The sequence below is a fragment of the Larus michahellis genome, chromosome Z (genome assembly GCF_964199755.1).
Source record: "Larus michahellis chromosome Z, bLarMic1.1, whole genome shotgun sequence".
NCBI lineage: Eukaryota > Metazoa > Chordata > Aves > Charadriiformes > Laridae > Larus > Larus michahellis.
Window position 1 is genome coordinate 64,943,029 of NC_133930.1, and position 19,652 is coordinate 64,962,680.

Here is a 19,652-nt window from a genome sequence, read left to right on the forward strand (position 1 = left end):
TAGAAATTACGTATCCATGCTTAAAAGATAAAATCGGAAAACTAGCACGTTTGTAACTTAATAATGAAATTAATTTTTTCTTCACCCATTATCTTCATAGCTCATAGCTTCATTTTTTAAGCCAAAGTATTTCCTGCATATTCAAAGTTACCATACTTAGACCCTGCAGTGTCAGAATAATCTGGAAACCCATTTAGTGAATTCTGCAGTAAAGATGAAATTCACTATGCGCTAAATGGAACTTCACTACAATCCACATATAATAAAGCTACAAGGCAATTAAGTTTCTAAAGAAGACATTAATCTAGCCCACCACCTGTAAAAACCCAGCAGGTGTCCTCCCCAGTGCACCAACCCTGGGAAGGTGAATATATTTTTAACTGTAACATCAGATTCTGAAGCTTTTCAAAGCAAACAGAATAAAAAGCAAAACAAACGAATGCAATTACTGCTTCTTCAGTTAACAGCTTTTTGTTAATAGCAATGCAAGCCAGCTACAGCTGCAAAAATAAAGTTCTGCTGTAAACAGTGTTCAAGGTTGCCTTTTGCTCCCAGCAAGGCTGATCCAGCTGATGTCAAGCACTCAGAATCCATCTTTAATCATGGACTGTTTTGCAGTTGGTTTGGGTTGGGTTTTTTTTGGTAAAGTCACCTTTCATCATTGAAGTATCAGAAGAATGCCAAGCCCTTGCAAGATAACTAATATTAATCCCAGAAGAAGCAAAAAGCCATTTCAGTGCAAACCAACAAGTTAAAACTCTCGTGTTTTTTTAGTACTTTTTTCTAGCTAGATCTTGCAAAGTTTCAATGTGCATATCAAATGCAATGCTCAGAAACACGGGCTTAGCGTTTCATGCCCCATCATTCAGCTTCTTCTGGGTTATAACCACCAACAGTACACACTTAAATACGCTTTATCATTCTGATACCATCTTAACTATTTAGAGCCTGAAAATTAATCAGTATCTCAGGTGAGAGCCTGAAAATTAATCAGTGTCTCAGGACATGCTCCTCCTCTCCATCTGTGCCTTTACTTCCCTGCTGTTATTTGAAGAGGTTTACAGTTTGATGCACAACAAAGCATTTCCACAGCTGAGACACCCTGTTACTTCATTAGGAATGCAAATAGCTCTTTTCCCCATGCAATATGAACTAAATAAACATGCATACAAAATGCCTGCCTTTGCTGCAAGAAGAAAGAGCTTCTTTTCTGTAACAGCTCTGGAGTTAGAAAGAAAGAAATCTTATAAACAAACTGCTGCATGTCTTACGCAAAAAAAAAAAATGACTGACTGAGCTTCAGCCCTGCAAGCAGAAGAAAAGGGATATTAATTTTGAAAGATATGACAACGTATGCTGAGTAACAGCTGCAAAACTGCAAATTTCAACCCCACTGCATTGAAAATAAGCAAGTTCTAAAAGAGAGGCTCAAACTAGTAAACGCCCTAGTCCGCAAGGAAGCAGCCGATTTTACAGCGCTGACTTCTCTGTTTTCAGCTCTTTATACAGATGCCCAGGCATTTATTGCAATGTTTAACTTGCTGTAAAAGGTGCAGTAATGTACAGGAGTCAGCCCACCATCTCCACTGGGGCTACAAGAAAGGCAACAAAGAAATTGTTGCCCTCGAGGATGAGCAAAGAAAAGTCCAAGGAAGCAGGGCAAGAAGGAAGAGGAAAATCAAGTAAGCGGCCTGTATGAAAAAGAAGAAGCAGAAACAAGACAAACAGAATGCACAGAATGGCAAGATCAAGTTTAGTGTAAAAGCAGATGTAATTTTTTTGTCTTTATTTTAATTCATTACATTAAAAAAGATGCAATTACCCAAACACTAGGACTGTAAATAATAGCAACAAAACCCCAGGGTTTTTTTTTACTTTCAACAGGGATGCTATGTGTCCATGAATCAGAAAGAGCTGTCTGTAAGACTATGGCGGTGCATACTACAAATATATCCAAAAACCACTGGGCAAGTCTGCTCCTGCGTACACCATTGCCATAAAATAGATCATGAGGGAAACTGAAACACTACAGAAAGCAAGGAACACATTCCATTTACAAGACTGATTACCCAGGCTAGCTAATAAAGTCAAGAAAAGTAAATGACCGTCTCATGTCAAAGATCATTTGTAAATATTCATTCACTACTTTCTCACAAATATGGAAATTTAAAGGAAGAAGTAATTTATAACACGATGTTCTCTAATCAAAGCCGTACCAGTTCTGCCTTGAAGGCACGACTCACTTCTGAAGCAAGGTATTAGCAACTTTCAACAATGGATCCACCACCTCCTGAAGGACTTTGAACCACTGTCCTCTAGGCTTTATTTCCATTTCCTGCTGAAATCCAATGTCCCTCCTCAGGTGTTGGACTTTTCAAAGCTTCCAACAGTGTAGGTCAAGCAACATTAAGAAACACCCATTTTGAAGCACACAGAATACAAATATGGAAAAAAACTTAAGCAATGTAGAAAAGTCAATCAGAAATTAATGGCTTGTGTCAGGGTAGCACTCTCAACTGTCTGTATGAAACACTAAGACATCACCATTCCCTCAGTAAGGTCTTTAAACTATATCTATTGAGTTTACATTGCAGAAAAGCCTCACAGTACAGATCAGCAAGCGTGCTCTGAGGAGGCAACGTATGCTTTAAGTGAACATCCTAAATTTTCAGACATCAGAATAATTTCCACAAAGCCAGCAAACAAATGGAAAGAGAAGTGATCTTAACACACTGGCTGGAAAGCAGACATTTTCAAAGTTTACACTTTGGAACCACAACTGTCAAAATAATCACTAGACTGGGGAAAAAAAGAGCGTTTGGGGAGCTGTTTAGATAAGAAATATCATGACCCTTAAATTTTATTTTTAAAGTCACTGCCAGCTGTTACAGATTTTCAACAACTTTCTGCCTCCAAAGAGATGACAGCGGGGATTGAAGTTTACTTAGCCTTTTTGCAGGGTCATATTCTTAGGTTTCAGGTTAGATGACAGACTTAGAAATTCCCTCGCTCTGACTCAGCTCTCTAGAGGCACTTACTAACTGCAACTAGCATAGGTTTCATTTTGAAAAATGCAAGTTCCCACCACCTCTGGCAAATCTCGCCTTTAGAAGTTCAGTATTTTTTAAATTACGGTGTGAGGGCAGAGGACTAGCTCCAGAAACAGCCTTCCAACAAAACCCGGTCCTCACCAAAACACGCTGCCAGTACTTCCTGACACATGAGCATTTTATTACGGCTCATTTCCAACTATCTATTGCAAATGTACAAGCCCACTGCTTCCCCCTCAAAATCTATCAGCCTGGGTCGCAACCCCAAAACTAGCTGGGGACCAGTGGAGGAATTTAAATGAGATCGGATGACGAGGATATTGTCAGAAACATATTAAAAAAAATAAAACCAGATGGTCCGGGGGATCAGTACGAGTTTTCTCCTAGATTACCTGTGACCCGTTTTGCTCGTTTACTTGCAAAAAAAATCACCTGCCTCCTGCGTCCGGTGACAAAACCCACCCCGGCTGGAAGGCGGGACCTCCCGGACCCGCTGGAAGTGGAAGTTCTCCTGGTGGCGTTTGTCTGCCCTCCCCTCGGAGCTCTCCGTGCCGAGGCGCGCCTAGAGCCCCGCTCTCAAGCCCCTCGCTCCGGCAGCCACGGGCCGCCCGAGAGGCGAGAGAAGGAGGCGAAGAGGGGTGGGCGGTCGGTCGCCGATCGAGAGGCGAGGAGAGGCGGTCCGTCGGTCGGTCGCCGCCCGGGCCGTCCGGCCGCCGCGCTGGCTGAGGAACGGGCCGGGGCCGGCTGGTCCGACCCCGCAACCTCCCCGGCGCTGCCCGCGGCAGGAGCCCTACCGGCGGCGGGGAAGGTCCGGCCTGGCTACTCAAACTACTCAAACTCGCCGAAAGTTGAGACGCCGCTTCACGGGCGTCCAAGGAAGGGGGGGAGGGAGGGAGAGAGGAGGCGGCTGTTGGGGGAAGGACGGGACGGCTCCGTACCAGCGGCGCAAAGAACCTCCTCCCGCTGTCGCTACCTGCTGATGAAGCCATCCCCATCGCCGTCGCAGGTCTGGAAGAGGCGCCTCATCCTCTCCTCCTCGCCCGTGCTGGAGGTATCGCTGCTGCTGCTCCCGGCGCTGCTCACCTCCGCTTCGGCGGCTGCCGCCATCATGCGCCCAGCTCCGGAGGAGGAGGAGGCGGCGAGGCTGCCTCAGGCGCCCGGGATTCCCGGTCCCGCCGCCCCTGCAAAGTGCGAACGGCAGCACAATGCCGGGGCGGGGGCGGGGAGCCCCGCCGCGCCGCCCCGGCCCCGCCGCCACCCTCCGCCAGGCGCGGCCCCGCGGGGGCGGGCAGGGGGCTGGGGCCCCGCCGGCAGAGGCCGGAGTGGCCTGGATGGGGAGGCCGAGGCCGTCGCCTCGACCGGGACCCTCCGGGGGCCGCATGGACTGGGCTTGGAGCGGGGTGCCTTCGCTGCCTTCTCCCCGCTCCCCACGCCATCATCCTGCCTCCCCACCTTGGCCCCATCTTTCAGCCGTCCCGGTGCCAGAGACTGTGGCGGCACCAGGGGTGACTGGCCTGGCCAAATCAGGGCTAACTGCCCTCCTAGTCATGGATGGTTACACACCCCACTAGAGTCCCGGCAAACCTCACTTGGTCCGGGGGTATGGGAGTCACTTGTTTCCCTGTCACTGGGCAGGCCCACCTCCCCGCTTCGGGACTGCCGTGGCCTTGTCTGTCTCCGCCTGGCCTGTGGAAGCCAAACCTGGACAAACTACAACAAAACCCAGCGTTTTTTCAGTAGCCCTGTGTTTGTATGCAGGCTGTTTGATGGGGTATTGAACAGGTGGGAGCATTCTGGGGCAGAGCGCACCAGCCTCTCTTGAGTCTTCCGGTTCCTTTCCACTGATCAAATTTTACCTGAAAAGTACATAATTTGTTTTCCTGTTCCAACCATTCATTGTCAGATAGTGCTCTGAACTTGTTCGTGGCTTGTACCTCTCCCTGCCTTTCTGTCTCCTTGGCATTTAGATAAAAGTCATGTTGCTAGATGAAAAAACATTTTCATCTCACGTGTATAGGATAGCTTCTTCAATTCCGGCACTCTTTGCAACACCTAATTAAGTTTTAATCAGTCCTCTTATTCGTGTGAAAAGAACTGATACACCAAGAGCACCAATGGCAATATATTTTATCTTTACTGGAAATATGTATTTTGAAACAGCCTAGAACAGCATTTGCCTGTTTCACAGCAGTATTACGTTTCTTACTCCATCATCTTTTGATTAATTAGGTCAGCTAAGTTTTTTCCTAACCTATTTCTGTATATGGAAAAAAATACCCTGTTATTAAGGACATGTATTTCTCCCATACTATCAGATATTATCCTTTTATTACTTCAGTCTTTGAAGACATCCAGTTCTTCCCATGTAACAACTTGATCTTCCTTGTTGTTGACAATGGCTCATGAATATGTAAAGTCAGCAAAGTTATCGCACTTCTCTTGCTGCAGAATCCCTTTTAAGTATAATAACTGACGGCAATAGTTCTAACTGTTAATATTTATTGTACCTTGATTAAGTAAGTCATTACAAGGCAAAGAGTCTCCATGGTGTTTTATTAACTAAAACTATTTGCAAGTGCAAGCATGCGTACACTCACTCTCTCAGTCTCTGCAGTTTTCCAAAGTAGGTTGCTCACACTGGTTCTTGCTGGATGACCAGAGCACTGGGATATGGAGCCAACACACTTCCATACTCTTTCAAGAAAATTTAAGCAAAGAATACTGCAAGTATCCTTCTTTCAGATTGTAGTGTGTAATCTTTTAAAATTTACATCATGTTCCATCTTTTGACCTACAGTGGTCTCGGTCTCAGCACGTGCTTTTTCTCGGTCCTATGTAGGATGTTGCTCATGTGTGAGACCGGTTGTTTACTGCGGCTGTTGGTTTTACACTGAGGATTGGATGAGGTGGGCAGTCACAAGACCATTTTCTTCATCCAGATCCCATAGACTAGCTGTTCAACACCACACACAAGAATTCTTGCACACATTCTGCAAATATAGCACACACTGCTTCTTCCTGAGAATTAAAATTCTCAACCATACAGAGTCCTGAAACAGTGTTTCCTGAAAAAGCCACCAATACCAATGTAGTAACATCGAATCCAAAACACAGCAATGAGAGTCTCCAAGAAAGACCTCCCTCCATCCTGATGCTATCTGCCAAGCCTCACAGTTAGCTCATTCTTATTCTTTTTTTAAACTAATCTCTCACATCTCTCTAATCTAGCTAAATTTCCTAGTTGGCACTTTATCTTTTGTTCTCATCTTATCCGCATGCTTCATGCAGTAGCTTGCTTTGTGGATCAGGAATTCATGCATTCCTCATATTCTCCCTCCTCCTTGCTAATGACCTTTCTGAGTTGGTTATTTATACATTGAGTTTTTCCTGGTAGCTTTTGCCATTCTGGGGGGATCAGCTGCAGTTAATTTTTGCATCTTCAAGGCAAGTCCCAAGAAAACCTAGTGCAGTAGTTTCTGACTTTTCCTAATAAAAAATCACACACACCAGTTCCTCCTGGCTGATAGAAACAGCTGATATCCTCATTGTGGTATGGCATGCAAGACAGTAAAACCAGCTGAGCTTGCTGGCATGTATCTTGATCCACATCTGACTTTTAAACACATATATCACATCAGCTGAGAAGCAGCGTTCTAAATTGTAATTCCCCACATTCTGGTGCCTGCTATGAATTCTGTGGCAGCTCACTCCTGCAGCTAAAAGTTTGAGTTTCAGGTGGCAAAAAACATGGTTAAAACAAAGAACATGCTGTGCAGTAGAAGGTACAATCCTTCCTGAGGTGCATTCTCACTGTCCCTGGTGGGAAGGCTGCGTGTTGTCATGAAAGTTACAAAGAGAGAACAAGGAAGGAGGACAAGGAGTGAGACTTCCATACTGCTGCCTATCCCCTCTCAGGTAATAGGCTTGATATTTCTCAAAAGAAGAGAGTTTGTACGTTTTCTTTTTGAAACTGGGGATCTTAACTGTCGATCTGTTTTTTGTTTATCTTTTCATCTAAATTAAATTAATCCGTAATTTTTCAACATTGGATTATTTTCTACAATCAACTTTTCATAATGGCCTGATTGCCAAATGCGTGTATAAAAATATGCCAGACAGACATTGGAAAAATGAATAATAATGCTATGGTAGTACTAGCTGCGTTTATTCTCCAATATTTATATACACAAAGTCTCTGAAAAGATCTCTGAAAGATAGGCATGAGACATCTGATCTCCAGACGTGCTGAACTCCTCAGACTTCCCACCAAACCAACAGGAGTTTTAAGTTTGTGTGATTTCTGAAAGTCAAGACTATCTCTAGTTATGTGTTGAACAACAGAAAAAGAAAATCATTGTAGACATCTCAAAAATGAACTACAGATGGTTTTGCAGAAAAAAACAGCTAAAATGACTGTACATAGAAAGCTGAGAAATGACCAGAATCAATTGACCAAAAAAAGAAAAAAATTCCTGCTAAATAGCTGTCAGTCATAGCCCTCTAAGATTAACCTCCTTCAAAACCAACAAACAAAACAACCAGTACCTTAAAATTTCAAGCAGTAAGTTTTAATTTAACAATATTCAATCAAGGTAGCCAGGGTGTGCAATGCAGAACTTTCTTAGCATCAGGAGTCCCCAGAATACCATCCCGTCACGTTTCCTAAATGCTCCATCCAGCCCTTTTCCAGTTGTGTGAAACACACCTCCTAGAATTCCCTGATTCTCCATGAGGTTCTCAGGTAACAGGCTTTTCCCTGTAAACTGGCTGACACCCTGTCACCCGATACAAAGGGGACAGATGGGTTCTTTTAGGGATCCTTGGCAGAATGATGACGGTAGTTACAATTAAAGCTTCATATTCTTCATGTTCTGATTAGTGTAGCATGGAATTTATGATTAGAGTGGCACAGGATTTCTACAAGCAGAATCGATATAGTAAAATCTATAAGTAGCGTAATACAGGATTTATAATACAACTTAACTTATAATTTCTCATCACCTGGACCCTCTGCAGATAGGGTCAGATCTTAATGCATGATTTGCTGTATCAGTTTAACAATCAGAATCTAGACTTGGAAATCATATAAAAGAATACGAGTCACTCAGTCTGCGGAGGAAGCAGATGACAGTGGAAGCGTCCCTGGCCACCGGAGGGTCCCGGGTCTCACTGTCCAGCAGCAGCTCGGGTCCAAGTTCCCCACTTAGGACTCGTAACTTGTTGATTTTATAGACCGTGTGGTGGGTGCTGTTACGCTGCCCTGTTCTGTGATAGGGTCATCACCACCACCGGGTTGGCCGGCTGCCTGGGGCCTTCAAGGCCGGTAAGGAAGGAATAATCGCCCTGGCACCCGGGAGCCTTCAGGCCAGCAGGGAGGGGAAGAAGAAATCTGTTTTGTTTTGTCTGCTTGGTGCACAGGACCTTCAGAGCCTGAAAATGAGGGGAAGGGAACAAATGGATGACCTCCTCAGTCACAGATAATGGGTGCTTGCCTTCTAAAATGGCGTTAGTTATGCTATCCACATTACCAGGGGTCAGGAGCAGTAGTCACACACCCCTATAAAGACAGTGCAATCTGTCAGGCTATTTAGCTGATTTAAGCAAATTTGCTACCCACTTTTTTTAGCCGTACTTGGTAGTTTGGTCCCGGAATACACTTCAGTGATGGGACAGCAATGTTCTGCCTTTGCCTCAACCAATAAGTAGAAATGGGGCCAGTAGCTTCATCATTCCCATTTTTTTTCATACATGCCAGCATCTCTGTCCACGTTTGTAAACGCAGCACATTTTAACCGTTACTAATTGCCCAGTTATTCAGACATGGTTAGACTCATGACAGAAAAATGAGAATATAGTAGGAACGGCTGGGAAGTAGAGCCAATTCTGGAACACTCAGACCTGATGTCTCAAAATCGCTCAATTCTTTGTGTTTGATGCACCATTACTTCTGCCAAATGAAGAAAAGACTTTGCATTCCTAGAAAGCAGTAAATGTCAGGCATTAGGAACATGTTACAAATATTACAGAAAACAGTTTGCTTTTAAAGCAATTAATAAAGTGCAGCTATTTAATGTCCCAATCACTTTTAAAAATTTTTTTTTAGTTTTTTTTTAGTTTTGAGGAAACATAACTTTCTGTGCAGGTTTTGCGTACTGATTTTATAGGCACATGGCTTTTCTGTCAAAAAGAAATGAGAATGTCATGACAGATAAGCGTGATTTGAAAACTTCTTGGATGGCTATCTGTCTTACAGCTCAAGTGTTTTTTTCCCAGATTTAGTCCTTTGGAGTCCGATACATCTTTGCGCACCAGCTGGGGTACAGCTGGGACTCCTGCAGAGAGTGGCTTGTCCTGCCAGGGTACAGCAGGGATGGCTCAGGAGGCACATCCCCCTGCCCCAACCAGGGAGCAGGGACAGGGGCTCAGCCTAGCCTATATAATCTGTGCCCAACCTATATAATAGCCAAGTAAAAATTATTTCCTATGTAAACATTTTTTTTTAATTAGAGAAGTGAAATTAATAGAAATATTTTATTTCTTATCACTTAACTTACAAAATGCGTATTACTCATGTTAGTGTAACGTAGATCAGCTACCTATTTAAATTGCTGCAACTGCTTAGGTATGCAGACTGAAGATTTTCACATACACAAGGATTGAAAGCAATGCCTGGCGGTATCAAAGGAGAGATTATCCTTTATTTCAGGTAAAGACCATCTTTGTTTATTCGTCTTTACTGTAACAAAATTTAAAGTAACAGGCATATAATGTGAGTTGAAATAAATATTATTTAAAACGTCTTCATATACAGCAAAGTGCATTTGCTACCAACAGAGATATGGTTTAGTTAGGAAGTTGCTAGTTAAATTCTTCTTAAAGTGCTGATCTCTGAAGTCACTGTATTATACTTCTCACATTATTTGTTTTGATACACCTCACATCAGAGACCTAGGATTTCAACCTCCAGCTACACATGTAAGTCCTGTGCGGTCTTTGCTGTGGAGTTGTTACCAAGCAGAGCTGGTTGAAAATTCTTAAAACAGTATTTTCAAAAGAAAAGATTTTTTTTGTTGAGACAATTTTTTGTGATTTTTTTCTCCAGCTCCAAAATCTGATACGCAAAACTGAGATATTTTATCTAAGATTGAAAATAGTTTCATTTAGATAGACTATTAATGCCATTTTTTAAGAAGCCTTCAATTCATTCTTCACCTTTAAAATGCTCAACTACCTTTTAAAACCGTTCTGTTTTAAGGAGTGTACTTTTGCTTGATGATAATGAATATAAATGAGAATGGGTTTGCCCCTTTTTCCAAGAATGTCCTCGACCTCAACTGTCCTACTCCATACAATTTGCTAGTCCTGGATCTTGCATATGGATCCACAATTTGGATCTGCATACATGACAGAACGTTCATTTCCTGCATTTCTTTATATGCATGTAAACAAAGATATTAAATATTTCCACTGTTTTTTATTGAAGTTTATTCTTTGAATCTATATCTCTGTTAACAACATACTACATTGACTAAAAAAAAATGGGGACACTTGTAAATACAAATGGCCTTTTTGTAGACTGTGACTATGAGGTAATCTTGATAACTTCTTATTTCTGCAGACTACTGATGGCTGAAATAGTTAAACATGTTCTGTGCTTCAGAAAATTTCTGCAACGCAGGTATAGTTTTGTTCAAAATATTTCAAACAGTAGTCTATCATGAAATGACAATTCAGTGTAAATAAATCTCTTTAGGGAACATACCAGTTCCACTTAATTCCAATTTCAGCAGAGGCAAAACATCAAAGACAGGTATGAAATCTTTCTGCCTTCGGTCTACCCCTCAGCCTGGTAAGACATGGGATCCCTGCAGTTTTCGTGCTGCCTTTGTGATATGTTCCAGACGTAGTAAGATCTGCTAGTACAGATTCATTCCACTCTCCCTCCTGTCCTCTGTCATTTGCTCACCCTGGAAACTACAGCTTCTCTTTTCAGGAGGGAGGAGTAATCAATGGTGTATCAGTGTAATCAATCACTGGTGTATCAGGAGTAATCAATGGTGTATCAGTGTATGCAAACATACACTGAGGTGTGCTTCTGTCTGTCTGCTCTCAGTACTTCCTTAAATAACGTTTGAACCTTTTGAACAGTTTAAGATAAAAATGAAGGAAGGGGTTAAGGTCTCAGATGCCAAATTCCTCAAAGTTTAATGAAAATAGGCAGCAAAGTAGAAGAGAGAAATTCTACTGCCATTCAGCTGACTAGGAAGGTTGCAGCATGAGCTCACACTCCTTATTAGGCAATTGGAAGACTTAAAAAATGCATCAAGTCCAGGATAAAATTTAATCAAAGTTTGTATCTTATTAACTCTAGAAAATCTGACTAACCATACCCCTCTGTTAGGGATTTAGGTAACCAATTCTTTTATTTGTTGCCACTCTCTGACAAGTTACACTAATTTTTTGCTCATTAAAATTATATTGGCATTCGGACATATGGTGATAGAAGAAAATAATTCTTGCTCCAGGATTTATTTATTTTCTGTAAGCCTCAGCCAGAAGCTATTTCTGAGGCCAACCATAAAAAAGGATTTTTCAGTCTTACAAGTTTTTAATAAGAAAATCTACAGCTAGTAATTTTTAGCAACAGAAAATGTATAAGAATATATATAAACCACCATGTCTAAGAAACAAAGGCAGAATGTGTTTCGTATATATGTTTTCAGAACAATCTGTTGTGTGTTCCTGTTGGACTTCTACACCTAATCTGGACCTGAGCTGGAGCTAGAATGCTGGGTGAAGATCTGGATGAGTGCAGTAGAGCACTTCCTTTGCTTGTAGGTATGGGCCTGTCTGTAAAGGTCTTTTCAGAAAAGCCTGAGAGAAGACACAACTAATGGGAAGCTGGACCCATGTTACACCACCATGAGGCATGCCACATGCCATGCTAGCATGGGCATGTTTGGATCCCGTGTGCTCCAGAGGGTATGTTCCTGCTCCTCCTTCCCAGGGCCATCACCCACACACAGGCCAGTTAGAGCTGGAGGGCCACCTCAGAGGTGGTCCAGAATCACCTCATCTGTGTTTTTGGAAGAAAATTCACCAAAACAGGAGACTAGTTTGCACAGCTGCCCCAAGAGGCGGGCTTAAGGCACAATTCTGTCTTCCCTCAGTGCAGGTTGCAATCAACTAGTTAGCAGGGCACAGCACTCTTTGCAGTGCGCAGTATATGAGTGACAACTCTGTATCAAGACAATCTTCCTCCTGCTTCACTGTAGTGTAGAACTACTCTGTGTTCAGTAAATTTTGTTACTTGAATGCTGACTCCTGTAATTTGTATCAGCAATTTGGGAAGAATGATTTATTGGCTGTTTGAGGGGGTTTTTAAGTCTATTTATACTGAAAATCTATAGCAAGCAGATAGTTTAAATCATACTGTGTGCCAGCGGTGCACTCGTCTTTACAATGTGTTAAATTCAAACACTGTTAGTTTACTGACTCAGGATTCCCTTCATTTCACTAATATTTTATGAGTTCCTGTCTTAAACTCCTGGAGACAGATTAACCTCTAGTGTAATGCTACCAACAGTTACATTAGGTGTGAATTCAGGCTGCAGCTGTTTTTTCCAGCAGGAGTATATAAAAATTATTCTTTCTTTCTCCAGGTGGATCCTCACTGTGTGCTTTGAGTCGTATCTTTTTAATCGAGTGACTACACTTTCATGTTCATTCACAATTAGTAGCACTGGAGAGTCAACACAGCAATAAAAGAAGCAAGCTATGAATTAAGAAATTTGTTATGCAGGATGCACTCAGGCTTCACTGTGCTCTTAACTATATAGATGAGACCTAACATAACAGCTAGTTATTATTTCTGTGAGCTGTTGTACACACAAGATTGCAGACTGAGATCAGAATAGGGCCTGAGGAATCATTTTGCAGAATCACATGCTTTTTTTGTAGGAAGGCAAGACAATGCTGTTATACAGGATCTGTAACAGATCTGGGTTCATAATTAAACATTTCTTATGTGACTCTTTCAAATGAGTTATGATCTCATATTTATCACTCTTGATACTAAGGAAGATAAGATGAATCCTTATCTTGTTAAGCTAAAGTGTTTAAGTTTTCATAATAAATATGATGTCCTGTAACATGACAGTACTAAATGTCACAGAAACAGCTAGACGGGAACAGCATTAAGTACTTTGTTTGAAGATGTATAGGAAGGTACCTGGATTATAAAAAAAAAAAGAGTAAATTTTTAAAAGCAACCTTGTAACAGGGCAAACCTTCAGCTCCAGTGCCACTCCTCAGTACAGAATTATGCTGAAGTGAGCTTTGTATACAGCTTTGGTATACAACTTTGGTAGAAGTCTCCTGAGGTATTTTTCAGGCAGCTACATCAGACAGACAGCATTTATTTGCTATTTATTTGGTTCTTCACTGAAGTTCACGCTTGAAGAATAGTTTGCTCTTCTTCAAGGTGTTCTCCTTCTGACTGAATGATGTTTTCAAAGTACCAACCTCCAACAGTTAATCCTGCATCATGTCCAAGAGGTTTATTTGGTTTTGGTTTGGTTTTGGTTTTTTTTGTATCGCCAGCGTGGAGTCAAAGGACAGCAGGAAAAGACAATTGTTTCAGCCCAAGGATTATTTACTTATCTAAAGAATAGTCCAGATGCCATCAAATCCCCCATAATGCTAAATAGCTGAGCAACTTCTCCTTGGAGTTCCATCTTGAAAAACTGCTTGCATTTTACAAAATGGAGGGCAAGTAATACTTTACAGTGAGGAGGCTGAGGAATGCTATGATCTTACTCACCTACATTTAATATCATTCAATTAAATCACATAATTTATGACCAGATGCAGTGCTACTTTTTTAACCACTGCCAATTGTACGCTATTTCAGTGATACACACTTTAACAGCCTAATGGAAAAAACACGATTTCTTTCCATTTATAATACAATTTTGTATTTAGCCAACATCAGTTCTGGGCATGCACTGTTAATGGTACTTAAGGCATCAGCACTGAGTGCGTTTGCCACCTCGCCCAGTTAAGGAAGGCAGGTTTCATTCCTCAGCTTCCACGTTCACCAAAGCAACAGCGCTGACAACCGTGTGACATGTTGCACCTCCCACGCCATTTACTTGTGCTAATTATAGAATCATAGAATGGTTTGGGTTGGAAGAGACCTTAAGGATCACCCAGCTCCAACGCCCCTGCCCTGGGCAGGGACACCTCCCACTAGTCCAGGTTGCTCAAAGGCTCATCCAGCCTGGCCTTCAACACTTCCAGGGATGGAAGGTCTAACTGTCCCAGAAGAGTACGTGGCTGAAAATAACCCCCCCGACTCCCTGGCGGGGGAGTCGGCACGTCCCCTCCAGGACCTTGACAGTCAGAGGAAACACCATCCCGCCGCCACCCGTGAGCCCAGAGGCCCCCGGGCGCCGCCCCCGATAACCCCGCTGCTGCCGCCCGTCGGCTCTGACGGCCTCGCGGACAGCCGTCCCACCGCCCGCGGCGGCCACCCCGGGAGGGCGGGGCGCGCGCTGACGTCACCACGCTGCGCCGTCCTGGCCCTGCTCCTCCACAGGCGCTACGGCGGCCCCGGCAGTTCTCCCCGCGCCGCCGGCACCCGGACCATCGCCCTCACACACACCCCGCGACGCCCCCGGTCACCAACCCCCCGGCTGCCCCCCCGCGGTCGCCCAGCCATGTCGCGGCTCAGCAGCGTCTCCCCGCGGCAGCCCGGCGCGGCGTCGGGGGTCTCGGGTAACCCTGCCGGGGCCGCCTCGGCCGCCCCCGCGGCAGGCCGCGGCAGAGGCAAGGGGCTGAAGGATATCCGCGTCGACGAGGAGGTGGAGATCGCGGTGAACCTGGCTCTGGAGCGGTTCCGGTACGGAGAGGAGAGAGGTGCGTAGCGGCAGCCTGGCGGCGGGGCAGGAGCGCCCCGGGGGAGGCAGGAGCGCCCCGGGGGAGGCAGGAGCGCCCCGGGGGAGGCGAGGCCCGGCCCGGCCCGGCCCGGCCCGGCCCGGCCCGGCCCGGCCCGGAGTGGGGCTGACAGACTTTTAGGCCCGGAGGCTCTTCATGGGTTCACCGGCAGAAGCCTCTCCTCAGCTTCTTTCTGCCCGAATAAGATGAGCCGCTTCTGAACCCTGCAGCGTGCGCAGGTGTGAAGGTACAGCACTGTCATTAGTCCCGTTGTTCATGGTAGAATGCGGTAGCTTTGGGGACTGGAAAACTCGTGACATCGAGGTGATGTATCAAGAATACTGTGTGTTGCGTTGTTATGTTTGCTTTTTTTATTATCTTTCTAGAAATGGAATTTCCTTCTTCTTTCACTAGTACTGAAAGAGCATTTGTTCACCGGCTCTGTCAGTCTCTTGGACTGATATCTAAAAGTAAAGGGTAAGTTGGAGTCTGATTTGTATTTCTTGTTTTGGTTTTTTTGGTGCGAATGTGTGGAATTTCATGACTAGCGTTAAAATGATCGTTGTTTCTAGCATATCCTGCGCTGTTGCAGGGAATAGTACTAGAGAAAAAAGCTTAAAAAGTAAGATAAAAATTAATGTCTTTGTGCTTTGCTTTATATCTACTTAAAAAAAAATGCCGATGACACCAAGCTGTGTGTTGCAGTCAGCCTGCTGGTGGGAAGGGATGCCATCCAGAGGGACCTGGACAGGCTTGAGAGGTGGTCCTGTGTGAACCTCATGAAGTTTAACTAGGTCAAGTGCAAGGTCCTCCATGTGGGTTCAGGCAGTCCCAAGCACATATCCAGGCTAGCCAGCTAATTAATTGAGAGCATCCCTGAGGAGAAGGACTTGGGGGTGTTGGTTGATGAGAAGCTCAACATGAGCTGTTAATCACAGAGTCACACAAAATCACAGAATGGTAGGGTTGAAAGAGACCTCTGGAGATCACCTAGTCCAGCTCTCTGGGTTTTGAATGTCTCCAGGGACGGAGACTCCACCACCTCTTTGGGCAGCCTGTTCAAGTGCTCTGTCACGTCAAAGTAAAGGAGTTCCTCCTCATGTTTAGATGGAACTTCCTACATTCAGGTTTGTGCCCGTTGCCTCTTGTCCTGTCGCTGGGCACCACTGAAAAAAGGCTGGCCCCATCCTCCTGACACCCACCCTTTAACCCAGGGGAGTTGGAACTAGATGATCTGTAAGGTCCCTTCTAACCCAAACCATTCTATGGTTCTGTGATTGCTTTGGAACCATGGGACAATATTTTGGGTCCTTAGTTTTTTCCTTTGAGTTAAGCAAGCATATATGGAATACTTATGGTAAACTTATATAAACTCTTTGTAGCTAGAATGTTTTGCTGTAGACATTGTTAGCAGTGTACTATATTGGGTCTGGCTGGGATGGAGTTAACATTCTGCATAGCAGCCCTTGCAGTGCTGTGCTTTGTATATGTAGCTACACCAGTGCTGATAACACACCAGTGTTTTGACTACTGCTGAGCAGTGCTGGGACAGCATTGGGGCTGTCTCTCCAGCTCTCCCAGCAGGGGTTTGGAGCGGGTGGCCTCCAGAGATTACTTCCAATGTCAGTGATTCTGTGGTTCTAAGTTGCTGAGATACAAACTACTGAAGACTGGGGGCATAGTAGGGGAGCATTGCAGTTTGTTTTTGCAATTCTGCCAACCTTTCCCTGGATATGCACATTCAAGTACTGTTCCAGATTCAGTATTTTTGCTACTCTGAAATGTTATCTTGTATTGATCAGGAGCCGAACCCAAGCCAACAATTTAGAAAGCAGCCATGTTGTGGTGGTTGACCTTGGCCAACTGCCAGGTGCCCAGACAGATTTCTTTGTCACTCCCCCTCTTGAACAGTACACAGGGAGAAAATAGCATGGGCTCTTTCACACAGGCTGAAGTTCCTTCAGGATAAACCTGCTCCACAAAGGTCTCTTCTGTGGGCTTCGGGGGAATCTCTTCTCCAGCAACTGGAGCGCCTTGTCTCCCTCCTTATTCACTGACCTTGGTGTCTGCAGGACTGTTTCTCCCACATTTTTCTCACTCCTTTCTCTTACAGCTGCTGTGCAGCATTTTTTCCCTTTCGTAAAGATGTTGTTACAAAGTCACCGCCATCGTGGCTGAGGGGCTCAGCTGTGCCCTGTGGTAGGTCTGTTGGAGCTGGATGGAATCCACTCTGTCCGGCATGGGGCAGCCCCGGCCTCTCCTCGCAGAGGAGCACCTGGGTACCTGCATCTTGTACACATGCATCTTGTGCCAACCCTGCCAGAGATGGTGCACTGGGCTCTTATTGTGACCTTCTGTTCTTATCCTGAGAAGTCATTTCCAATGTGTTGATATGTCATTGTAGCCTAGGCACAAGATAGTTCAGTTTTAAAACACATTTAGAACAGTTCTTTGCATTCTAGTATCAGAGTTCAGTTCTGAGAACAAATGCAGTGTTATGATTGAGTGTTCTGTCTCTAATTCTACATTGCAAATCTTTGATAGTGAACGTCATGGGAATCTAATTTGTTCTACGGGATTTTGTTAAGGCTTGCGTATCACTAGAAGGCTGCTTGTTTATTATGTCTATTTCTTTATTTTTAATCTCTAAATCTCTTAAATTAGTCCAGAAATCAGTTTTGTGTAATACCTCTCAGTATTGATCGATAGAGTGATTAATGGAGTTGTCTGTCTTTTGGAAAACAAATGGAGAGAGTTGGCAGAACAGTGTTATATTATGGAGGCCTAATTGTAAGGTTGTGCTGGGTGTAGTCATCTGAAGTCTGCAGTGTCTGTGCTGCACAGCCTAGTACGAATAGAGGGTGGTTTAGATGGTGGACATTGTGGATGCTTCTGTTATTTTGGTGTGCGTTATGCTACACAGGACGTTATTTGGAAGTTTCTAGTTATGACATTATATTTGAAGATAATCTGACAGCCATCTTGAAAGAATGATGGTCAACGATCATTACATAGGGGTAAATAGGTTTCTTGTTCCTAAAACAGATTTTTTTGTTTTTTCTTCCAGAAAAGGAGCAAATCGATATCTGACCGTAAGGAAGAAGGATGGATCAGAACTAACACGTGCAGTAATGACTTGTTGCTTGGCTCCCAGTACGAAACATGCCATTCGGAGTTTAATTCAGAGATTTCCTGTCACAAATAAAGAACGGACAGAACTTCTGCCAAAGACGGAACGAGGAAATTCGTGTGCTGTTGAGTCTGGTAAGTTCAGTGTATCTTCTGATGTGGACTTGTGAATCAACACTGCTTAAAAAAACCCCAACAACCCGAAAAAAACCCACCTGCAACTCAACCACAAAACAAAACCCTTTTTTTTCTGATCTCCCATCCCAACTGACACTCTCCCCCCAAAACAAATCCATTAATTTTCTTGACCTTTAATTGTTAATATAGGGTCTTTAAAACTGGTGTAATGAGGAACTTAAGCAGTCATGTCACCCACATTACAGTGTGTCCCTTGTGCCAAATTACTTTTGAGTCCTTGAGCCAGTTCCAAGCAAATGTATTCGGAAGCACATTTCTGAAATGTGAATTCCTACAAGTTCCGTGAGATGAGATTGAAAAAAGAAATGTTACTGTGACTGCTGTATAACAACACCGTTATGAGAAAATGAGGCTGGCTGTTCTGCTTCTAGAAATTCATGTTCTTGATAAAATAAGGGATTTTTTTTGTTTCATCATCTAAAATACATTTGGTTCCAAAGACACTATTATCTAGACTTCTTGATTTCTAGAATATGGAAGAGTTCACTGGAAGACAAACTTCGAATATATTGTGGGTTTTTTTAAACAATGCTTTTAACAAGATTATTGCTTTAACAGTTATGAATGTAAGAGTTATGTTTCTGTGGGGAAAGTTGGGTGTAGTGCACAGAAAATACTTATACCAGTATGCCATGTTTCATTGGATATTTCTGATTTATGATGGTTCACACTTCAAGTGCTTCCTTTCTAGTTTTCTTTTTCAATTGTTTCAGTTGTTTAATAGTATTGTTTAATAAAGAGAGGGAAGCTATAATAAGAGTACTGAAAAGCAATTCCTTAGGAAAGCAAGACACAAACTAATGAATAGTATGAAATTCTCCATAATGGTTTTTGGCTCTTTTAGTGTGCTAGCCTGTGTCTGCTTTGCTAAGACAGTGCTTGTAATTTAATATATTAATCTGGTATTCACGTTAAATATGTATAATTGAATTTACAGCAAGCTTTTCATTCTTCTGGAAAATAATTACTAGGGAATTGTAGACTAGCATTCACAATACTGAATTTTAAATAGTCTCCTCGGAAGATAGGGGGAGGTTTGTTGGGTAGTTATACATTGCTTTCTAATACACGACACTGTCCAGGGGTCTAGATACAGCATGGTTCAATTTGTATGACATAAGACAAACCTTATGGACTGGAGCATTAGATTATGTAAGACTGACTTAAAGGAGGTCATAAAAGACCAGAGAGGTTGTGAAAGAAGACATATGAATCACAGTAAATTTGTCTTTTCCTCAGAAGACATGCTTGTCAATTTGGAATAACTTAAAAGGTTTAACTGTACAGTGAATATTTCTAGGCAAACTGTGGAGGTGTGAATGTATAAACATGATGGAA

The 19,652-nt window shown here is 43.4% G+C and overlaps 2 protein-coding genes across 3 annotated transcripts in view; one reads left to right on the top strand and one right to left on the bottom strand.

Moving 5' to 3' along the window:
- MCC (MCC regulator of WNT signaling pathway) overlaps positions 1-4,264 on the bottom strand; it is a 204,746-nt gene extending 200,482 nt beyond the window's left edge. Inside the window, exon 1 of the mRNA XM_074569176.1 lies at positions 4,024-4,264. Within this exon, the coding sequence (XP_074425277.1) occupies positions 4,024-4,160 (137 nt within the window). The 5' untranslated portion in view covers positions 4,161-4,264. The remainder of the gene's footprint in view (positions 1-4,023) is intronic.
- Positions 4,265-14,592: 10,328 nt separating this feature from the next.
- YTHDC2 (YTH N6-methyladenosine RNA binding protein C2) overlaps positions 14,593-19,652 on the top strand; it is a 32,310-nt gene continuing 27,250 nt past the window's right edge. The window contains exons 1-3 of one of the 2 annotated variants that reach the window (XM_074570043.1): positions 14,593-14,969; positions 15,374-15,464; positions 18,055-18,251. In XM_074570043.1, coding sequence (XP_074426144.1) covers positions 14,771-14,969; positions 15,374-15,464; positions 18,055-18,251 — 487 coding nt within the window. In that variant the 5' untranslated portion in view covers positions 14,593-14,770. The remainder of the gene's footprint in view (positions 14,970-15,373; positions 15,465-18,054; positions 18,252-19,652) is intronic. The other variant, XM_074570044.1, reaches the window with a different exon arrangement.